Below are 9439 nucleotides of genomic sequence, written 5' to 3'. Positions count from 1 at the left end.
GCTGGATTCGAACATACCACCTTAGGTGTATGTGGCTGGCGCCTTAGCCACTTGAGCCACAGGCGCCGAGCCCCCCTTCTATTTTTAAAGGGGAAGCAGAGACCCTGGACTTTGCTCAGAAGGGAGGGGATACACCAGATGCTTCCGAGAGTGGCTAGACTGTACCTGGAGGTCAAGGGGCAGGCTATGTCGCTGGGGACCCCTCTGGCTGGCTTCCCTCTTTCGCAGAGTGCCCTTTGCCCAAGGGGGTGGGACCTAGAGCTGCTAACAGACCCCCCACCAGGTCGGCCAATGAACGGACCAGGTGTGGGGAGGGCTATAGAGAAGAGTGAGAAGGGCCATTTCCCCTCACCTTCCAGCCCCCAGCTCCTCCCCACTCTTAGTAGTCAGGACTCTTGATCTTTGTTGTTGCTGCTGTTCTATTCGATTGTCTTCCCAGCCTCTCCCTAGGCACCTGTACCCTCCCCTGACACCTGCTGCCAGGTTAGGAAGGGCAAAAACCCAGTTTGGCGTACAGTGTCAGAGTCTCCGCCCCTCCTCCCGCAATCCTCCTCCCTGGCACCTCCCCCCAGGCCCCGCCCCCATCTACCCAGGATAATTTTAGTTTCCTTGGGCCTGGAATCTGGACACAGAGGGTTCCCCCTATCCTGAATTCTACGTTCAAAGTCGGGACACCCTCCTATCCCTCGTAGAGAAGCGGGCGTGGATTTGAAATAAAATCCAGGTATCTGGGGTCCCTAGACAGGGCCAGACTTTGGTCCCGGTATCCTGCTGCTACTTCTGGGGCTCCTCCAGGTAAGGGGACCGAAGTCGGTCTCAGACGACTACCTGTTCCTACCCCCAGCTGCATCAGGGCCCCAGGCTGTGCTGGTCTCCGGGGCAAACTGGCTGGCTGCCCAGGTGGGCGGACCGGCGGCCACCTGGCTCTCCCTGTCCCCTTCCCCCCTCAGTGATGTCAGGACAGGGGCGGGGGCAAGAGGGGGACAGGTAGTTAAGGGCCTCGCACCTCCCTCCTTAAACCAGTGGCCCCAGCCAGGTGTCCTGACGCCCGGGGTCCAGGTAAGGACCAATGCAGGCACTTCGTCTCGAGGGTGGCGTGCGCCGGCGGATCTGGGGTCTCTTTGGAGCGATTTGGTCTCCTGCTGTGCTACTCTGGCGGCCTCTCACTTTCTCTTTTCCGCCAATCTCGAGTCCCGCCCCCTCCTCACAGTCCGCCCTCTGTCCTCCCCTATTCTCTTTCCCTGCCTTCCTTTTTGCCTCCTTCCCTCCCGGTGCACTCCCCACGAAGATAGTGCATGAGGCTGGGTAGAAAGATGTGCTTTTTCTCCCCGGCAGCCTTGGCTTTCCCGCTGAAACTAGCCCCTCCACACCCCCCCAGAAAGCTAGAGTGTACCAGTGATGCAGGAACTTAGCTCGGTTTTATCCCAGTTTGGGTTTTTCCAGGTCTTTACTAAGACAGATCTCTCTGGAAGTGGGGGGACACTCTCCAATTTGGAGGACAGTAAAGGAAAGGAATTCTTTAAATTGCTGAAGCTCCGTCTCTCCAGATTATATTCTCTGCTCAGGAACACAGCGGTCCTGCTCCCTCAGGTGGGACGCTGGGGGCGGAGTGGACCCAGTGATCCCTCCTGGCTTCAGCATCAAGTAGGTAGGAAGGCTAGATCAGTGGATGAGGGGGTCTGCAGTGCAGTGTGTGTTGTGGGGGGGGGGTTGTCTGTTTGATGGGCTGGGGGAAGACCCAGGTTCTGGGCTGTGTCTCCTTGGGGACAGAATGCACCTGTCGACTAGGGGAAGGTCCTCCCAGCCCGCGTGCCCCCAGAAATACCCTCTCTTGATGCGGCTGTCCTGGACTCTTCCCCTCTCCTCCTGGTATCCTGTGTGTGCAGGGTCAGGAGGGGGACCCAGAAGGCAAGCTGCCTGTAATGATTAACCCCACAGACACGCTAGCATTCTTCCCAAATTAAACTTTAAAAGAGCTACCCCTCCCGCCCCCGTTCTCCCATTGAGTGTTTTTTCCTGAGTGAGAGAGTGGGTCCTCCTTTCAACTCTGGGTCACCTACGAGTTTTTTGCCTGGGCCCTGCAGCCTAAGTGCTCTTCCAAAGGTTAAGCTTCCCCCAAGACAGTAAATCCTGATGGAGGTGGGGCGTGGAGTACTGAGCCAGATAGGGGCCCTTGGACACATCCAGGCCCCCAGCCCAGGCCTCTGCCTTGCCAGCCCTTCCCCCAACCTTGGAAATCAGGGTTGTTTACTGTTGTTCCTGAATACTGGGCCGGCCACCCGCCCTAGGGGCCAGCCAGGTGGGGCAAGATTCAGGAAGTAAACAAGAAGGCTAGGAGGGCGGGAACGAGGGTGGGGCCGAGTCTCTCGGGCAGGAGAGGCAGTTGGGGAAGCTAGTTCCCAGGCCAGCCCCAGCTGTGATTGAGGGGATAAATTGATTGTGGGGGTTGGTTTCTCCAACAGAAGCTTTTCCAGGGCCCCAGCTTGAAAGCTCCAGACCTCTTGGGAGGGAGCTGCCCAGACTCACAGCTAGGACCCTGTTCTCCTCCCCCTTCATCTTTTTGTTCTCAACTGTCCCACTCCTCTCTAACCTTAGAGGGGTCTGAAGGCCAAACTCCAATCTTGAGTGGGTCCTCTCTGACAACTGTTGCCAGATTCTAATCTGATTTGAATCCACCCCCTTCCCCTTTCCACTGCCCTCAGGGATTCTCTATTCCTCCTTTCACCCCAGTTGGTCCGTGATTTCCAGGGCAGTGTGTTGAACAGGTTTTCTTGTTCAACACTCCATTCCCTGCAGCCCCTCCCCCAGCCCTCCCTGGAGCACAGGCACCTGTGCTACAGTATTTGCCCAGGTTAGACAGGGTGGGAGTGGGGCAGTGTGTCTTTGTATCTGTTGATGTTGGATGTGTAGATGTGTCTTGCCCTTCCTGGCAGGACCCTTGAGCTCCCTCTCTGACCTTTTGCCCTGTTGCCTGTCTATCTGGCATCCTGGGTGTTTTGACTTTCTACTCCTGCTCTTGTGGGATTCTGACCAGGACACCAGGGAGAGTGTGTTAGGAGGGACCTCATTCCCCAGGGTGATGCAGGTAAGCCCCCTGGGCTAGCTGTATTCTGTGTTTTAGGGACACCTAGTAGCAGAATGAGTTTGTGTGGCCCCAGACACAGGATGGGGGCTGTAAGGGCTGCTCTGGTTAGGCAGGAGCACCACTGAGAGGTCAATTTCACTGCAGATGGGTCTCTGAATCCAAAGCAGGTATTTCCACTCTCCTTCCTGGGTAGGGGTCCTCCCTCGCTGGCTGGTGGTGGTGGTGGTGGTGGTGGGAGTGACTGCAGGTCCCACCTGGACTGGAGGTAGGCCAAGGGTGGGGAGGAGGAGATGATGTCACAGGAGCCTCAGGCCCTGCATCTCCTCCCCCATCCTGTTCCTCCCCCATTCCTCCCAGGCTACCAGTAGGTTTGGGGTGGGGGGGAGGCGGTAGAGGCAGGGTTGTTTGTGTTTCTCCTAAGCCAGGAAGTTGTGCAGATGAGTCAAGGTTGAATGGAGAGCCCTAGGCAGTTGTGTTCCGCCCCACCCTGACTCACCTGTCCCCCAAATCCCCTTATGCCCTCACTAAACTGTCAGGTGCCTGATCCATCCTAGGGAGGGTCAATCCCAGGTGCTCCTGGCAGCCTCAGTACAGTATGGGAGAACAGGCTGGGGGCTGAGATTGGCAACTTCTCCCGGGTTCTCTAGGTCTCAGCTCAGCCAAAAGAGCCTGCTTGGTTCCTTAAGAGAAGACACCAGTGTTGCTTCTACCCATAGTGGGCAGCTTGCCCTCTCTCTCCTTTCTTTCCTTGTCCTGAGTGACTACAGAGCCCCTGTGGGTGATAAGATGCTGGCTGTGCCTGGGGATTCCAGGGGCCCTCAGACTGGTGGGTGGATAGGACATGTGCACAGTAATTGGAACAGAGGCCCTAGCACAGTGCTGAGAAGGAGTCTTTCAGTCTGAATGTGGAAAACCAGGAAGGCCCTAGCACAGTGCTGAGAAGGAGTCTTTCAGTCTGAATGTGGAAAATCCAGGAAGGCTTCTCAGAGGAGGTGGCTCTAGTATTGTGGCTTCAGGAAACAGCTGGGTAGGAGGTTGGCCCGAAGAGGGCACTAAAGGTTTGGGAGCTGCTGGTGCAAGGGCCACAACCAAGGCCCCTCCTGCCCTTCTGGTTCCTGTCTGTTCTCCCTACCTCCTCCTCTCCTTCCGTACATCACTCATCACTTGGGCAGGCGTTACCACAACAGGCTCTGGCAACAAAGTGCTAGAAAAACCTGGGGCAGAGCCCAGCAGAGGCAGTGTCCCAAGCTTGGAGGCAGAGTGGTGGCCCTTTGCCCTGATGCTGAGAGCTGAGCCCCAGATGGTCTGTGGCTCATATCTCCTATTGCTGGTGCCAGGATTGTGGCAGGGAGTGTGTGTGTGTGTGTGTGTGTGGGGTGCCGTCTTGGTTCTTTCTATGAGCAACGTTGGGCTAAAGAAAGAGCACTGTACTTGGAGTCCAAACATAGGTTCTACTCCCTGACTCACCTGTCACTGGGGACATGAATGCTTCCTTCTCAGGGACTCACTGTCCCTTTTTGTAAAACAGGGCTAATTCTATTTCTTCCCCCAAGGGCTCCAGGAAAACTGTAGTTAGAGATGGAGGAATGAGGTGCTATGTAAACTCTGAGGGGCACCCTGACAGCTTATAAGGTCATGAGGTCTGGATTCTCTTGGTCTCTCTCCCCATGACAAGGGTGCACAAATGGCTGCGTTTCAGCCCCTCCTTCTTCCTTAGATGCCATGGAGCTGGATCTGTCTCCACCACAGCTCAGCAGCTCCCCGGAAGACCTGTGCACAGCCCCTGAGACCCCTCCTGGGACTCCCCCACTCCCGGATGTCCCTCTGCCTGGGGAAGTGAAGAGGTCGCAGCCTCTGCCCATCCCAACCAGCAGGTACAATTGGGTGATGGGACTGTGGGGGGAAGGGAGAGTGGGGGCTGGATAATACAGAGGCATGTAGCCAGTTCCTTTCCTCTCCCTTTCTCCCCTCCCCCTACCAGGAAACTTCGAGAGGAAGAGCTGCGGGCAACCTCTCTACCTTCCATCCCTAACCCCTTCCCTGAGCTCTGTAGCCCTCCTTCACAGGCCCCCATTCTTGGGGGTTCCTCCAGTGCCAGGGGGCTACTCCCACGAGATGCCAGCCGCCCCCATGTGAGTTGGCCCTCAGAAGGGGAGGCAGGGGTGCAGAAGTGCTCTGGGCCTGGGGTAGATATAGTTCTGCTTTGGTGGAGGTGGAGAGGCTTTTGGTCCGGGGTCCCCTGAGGGTATAGCAGGTGAGGAAGGGACAAGGATCACCCTTTGCCCTCCCTCAAGTTGTCTGTAACTCCTGGCAGCAGGTAGTGAAAGTGTACAGCGAGGATGGGTCCTGCAGGTCTGTGGAGGTAGCTGCAGGTGCCACAGCTCGCCATGTATGTGAAATGCTGGTGCAGAGAACTCACGCCCTGAGTGATGAGACCTGGGGGCTGGTGGAGTGCCACCCCCACCTAGCACTGGGTGAGTTAGGGTGCAGGAGCTGCCTGAGCCTGGAGGCAGTGCTACATGTTTTCGGTTAGGAACGTGGCTTATCTGGGAGAGCTGGTTGGTCTCCACTAATCCCTGCTTTTTGCCCTTAACCCCAGAGCGGGGTTTGGAGGACCATGAGTCTGTGGTGGAGGTGCAGGCCGCCTGGCCTGTGGGTGGAGATAGCCGCTTTGTCTTCCGGAAAAACTTTGCCAAGTACGAGCTGTTCAAGAGCTCTCCAGTAAGTGTGTGTATATGGGGGGCACCTGGGCACTGGGACACCCCAATTTCTAGCCTGGACCCTTGAGCCCTGACTCCTGACCTCTTCCCCCTTGCCCCTCCGCAGCACTCCCTGTTCCCAGAAAAGATGGTCTCCAGTTGTCTTGACACGCAAACGGGTGTATCCCATGAGGACCTCATCCAGGTGAGGGGACCCCCCCCATTTCATTGCATAGTCATGCCTCCTCAGAATTGCTCAATGCTCCCCTGCCCTTGTGCCTCTCTTTCTGTGGTAGAAAGAGCCCAGCCACAGTCCTATGTGACTAAGGACAAGACACTTTTCAAGCCTGAGCATCAGTGTCTCTGTCTGTTAAATGGGGACAAGAAATGCATGTGGAGGCTCGGCACCTGTGGCTCAAGTGGCTAAGGCGCCAGCCACATACACTTGAGCTGGCGGATTCGAATCCAGCCTGGGCCTGCCAAACAACAATGATGGCTGCAACCAAAAAATAGCCAGGCGTTGTGGCGGGCGCCTGTAGTCCCAGCTACTTGGGAGGCAGAGGCAGGAGACTGGCTTGAGCCCAGGAGTTGTAGGTTGCTGTGAGCTGTGATGCCATAGCACTCTATCCAGGGGGACAGCCTGAGGCTCTGTCTCAAAAAAAAAAAAAAAAAAAAAGAAATGCATGTGGAACGTCCTCATAGGAATCTGAGGGTGGGCTTGGCGCCTGTAGCACAGTGGTTATGGCACCAGCCACATACACCAAGGCTGGCGGATTCTAACCTGGCCCGGGCCAGCTAAACAACAATGACAACTGCAACAACAACAAAAATAGCCGGGCATTGTTGTGGGAGCCTGTAGTCCCAGCTACTTGGGAGGGTGAGGCAAGAGAAGCATTTAAGAGTTTGAGGTTGCTGTGAGCTGTGATGCCACAGCACTTTACCTAGGGCAACATAGTGAGAGTCTGTCTCAAAAAAAAAAAAGGACCTGAGGGTGGAGGGGACACTCTCACTGTACTTTGCTCTGCTCTGGCCTCAGAACTTCCTGAATGCGGGCAGCTTCCCTGAGATCCAGGGCTTCCTGCAACTGCGTGGATCTGGACGCAAGCTTTGGAAACGCTTTTTCTGCTTCCTGCGCCGCTCTGGCCTCTATTACTCTACCAAGGGCACCTCCAAGGTGAGGTCTTGAGGGTGCCAGTTCCTGTTTCTCAAGTGCCCCTTCCCTGTTGGAACCCATAGGTCTTCTCCCTAGGGGCCCTGAGATCCTGGCCACTTCTCTTCTCCACCCCCCTGGGCTGTCTACCTCCAGCTTGCCATCCTTCCCCCACCCCTGCCCTGATCATCTACCCCAAGAGGACAGTAGAAAAGGCAGATGACCTGAGTTCAAGTCCTGGCTTTACTTATATTTGTCATGTGACCTTGGGTACTTCCCTGCCCCTCTCTGGTCCTGAAATATCCACATTTGGCTTAGTGTATGTGTGTGGGGGGGCAATAATAAGCCGGGTACCCTTGGTACTTGCCTGTACCAAGTCCCACTCATTCATTCTTCAGGATCCGAGGCACCTGCAGTATGTGGCAGATGTGAATGAGTCCAATGTGTATGTGGTAACCCAGGGCCGCAAGCTCTACGGGATGCCTACCGAATTCGGCTTCTGTGTCAAGGTAAAGACCCTGGCCTGGCCTGGCCTTAGGGGAACAGGAAGTTCTCAGGCCCCAGGATTCTATCTCTGGCTTCTGAGCTCCATCTGGGACACCTTCTCCCTGCACCCTGCCCTGCTGGTGACTTGTTGGGTCCTGCCCTACCCTGTGGGGACCAGGGAAAGCTGGTCCTTGAGGCAGATGTGCGAGCAGACAATTTCTTCTCTTCCCAGCCCAACAAGCTTCGAAATGGCCATAAGGGGCTTCGGATCTTTTGCAGTGAGGATGAGCAGAGCCGTACCTGTTGGCTGGCCGCCTTCCGCCTCTTCAAGGTGAGCCCCTGCGAGTGGTGTGGGGGGCTGGCTCTGTCCCAGGGATCCCCAGCATGAGGGAAGAGTCATAGTGATACTCTCAGAAAGTCTGTGGAATGAGGAGGGCAACACAGCCCTGCTTAGAGAACTCCCTAGAGAACTGCTTGGAGAACTACTGGTCTAAGATCAGGTCACAGCTGTGGCTTTAGGCAGCTCCCATCCAAGGGCAGAAACAGCCCTACTCTTGGCAAGTGCTTCACATCCCAGCTCTCCCTCAGGACCTCTTGACCTTAGGCCCTCTCTCTCTCTTCGCCCCTCTCCCCCACAGTATGGAGTACAGTTGTATAAGAATTATCAGCAGGCACAGTCTCGCCACCTGCGCCCATCCGGCTTGGGTTCCCCACCCTTGGTGAGTGTGCACAGGGGCATTAGGTGGGGGTGGATGCCCAGACCCCATCCCAGGGATGCCTGGACTCTGTTCTGACTTCTCCCTTCCCCATCCTATCCCATCTCTAGAGAAGCGTCTCAGATAATACCCTGGTGGCCATGGACTTCTCTGGCCATGCTGGGCGTGTCATCGAGAACCCCCGGGAAGCTCTGAGTGCAGCTTTGGAGGAAGCCCAGGCCTGGAGGGTGAGAGACTTGTACCCATCCACACATTTGTGTGGGGACCTGTTCTCCACATGGCTTTTTGTGGATTGGGAGGGAAGAAGAGAGGGGTGCGGGGAGGCCCCCCAGTTGGGGAAAGGTGCTCTGTGTTCTTAAGGTATTAGGTAATACCCTCTAACCATACTTTGACTCTCTGCAGAAGAAGACGAACCACCGCCTCAGCCTGCCTACCCCATGCTCTGGCACAAGCCTCAGTGCAGGTAGGTGATGACCCAGAGTCCCCAGGGGGTGGTATGAGGATCTCCTCTCCTGAGTGACAGCCCATCTGCTTCCCCCCACCGCAGCCATCCACCGCACCCAGCCCTGGTTCCATGGGCGCATTTCCCGTGAGGAGAGCCAGCGGCTCATTGGACAGCAGGGCCTGGTAGACGGGTAAGGGGCAGGGCTAGGCGGGGCTATACACCCAGGGATAGGAGAGACCTGGAGTCAAGGCAGCAGTCATGTGTCTTTGGGTAATGTTGTTCTTCTCCTGTCTCCTGGCAGCCTGTTCCTGGTCCGGGAGAGTCAAAGGAACCCACAGGGTTTTGTCCTCTCTTTGTGTCACTTACAGAAAGTCAAGCACTATCTCATCCTGCCTGTGAGTAGCCCCCTCCTCCCCTGAGAGTCCCTGGAGTCCTGCAAGGAGGCACAGCTCTCCCAGGACCCTGTCCTCCTCATCAGGCCTCTCAAGAAGCTTCATGGTCCTCAGTGTGTTTGCTTTTTCCCTACATAAGAAATGGGGGCCAAGTACTATGGCTTTCGCCTGTAATCCTAGCACTCTGGGAGTCTGAAGGCAGAGGATCCCTTGAGCTCAGGAGTTTGAGATCAGCCTGAGCAAGAGTGAGACCTCATCTCTACTAAAAATAGAAAAACCAGCTGGGCAGCTCGGTGCCTGTGGCTCAAGTGGCTAAGGCACCAGCCATATACACCTAAGGTGGTGGGTTCGAATCCAGCCTAGGCCCGCCAAACAACAATGGCAGCTGCAACCAAAAAATAGCCAGGCGTCATGGCGGGCGCCTGTAGTCCCAGCTGCTTGGGAGGCTGAGGCAGGAGAATTGCTT

The 9439-nt window shown here is 56.2% G+C and overlaps 1 protein-coding gene across 3 annotated transcripts in view; it reads left to right on the top strand.

Moving 5' to 3' along the window:
- The first annotated feature begins 692 nt into the window (after positions 1–692).
- Positions 693–9439, top strand: part of GRB7 (growth factor receptor bound protein 7) — a 9660-nt gene continuing 913 nt past the window's right edge. Inside the window, exons 1-14 of one of the 3 annotated variants that reach the window (XM_003786412.3) lie at positions 693–795; positions 4803–4959; positions 5067–5217; positions 5403–5559; positions 5685–5806; positions 5912–5989; positions 6821–6958; positions 7333–7443; positions 7653–7751; positions 8059–8139; positions 8247–8363; positions 8539–8599; positions 8684–8771; positions 8883–8976. In XM_003786412.3, the coding sequence (XP_003786460.1) occupies positions 4808–4959; positions 5067–5217; positions 5403–5559; positions 5685–5806; positions 5912–5989; positions 6821–6958; positions 7333–7443; positions 7653–7751; positions 8059–8139; positions 8247–8363; positions 8539–8599; positions 8684–8771; positions 8883–8976 (1449 nt within the window). In that variant the 5' untranslated portion in view covers positions 693–795; positions 4803–4807. Of the gene's footprint in view, positions 796–1032; positions 1060–4802; positions 4960–5066; positions 5218–5399; positions 5560–5684; positions 5807–5911; positions 5990–6820; positions 6959–7332; positions 7444–7652; positions 7752–8058; positions 8140–8246; positions 8364–8538; positions 8600–8683; positions 8772–8882; positions 8977–9439 lie in introns of those variants that run through there. The other 2 variants (XM_023511290.1, XM_012803250.2) reach the window with 2 other exon arrangements.

Source organism: Otolemur garnettii, unplaced genomic scaffold (genome assembly GCF_000181295.1).
Source record: "Otolemur garnettii isolate 467f Iridium unplaced genomic scaffold, OtoGar3 scaffold00018, whole genome shotgun sequence".
NCBI classification, from domain to species: domain Eukaryota; kingdom Metazoa; phylum Chordata; class Mammalia; order Primates; family Galagidae; genus Otolemur; species Otolemur garnettii.
The sequence above is the reverse complement of the archived record's forward strand: the minus strand, read 5'-3'. Positions and strand labels throughout refer to the sequence as shown.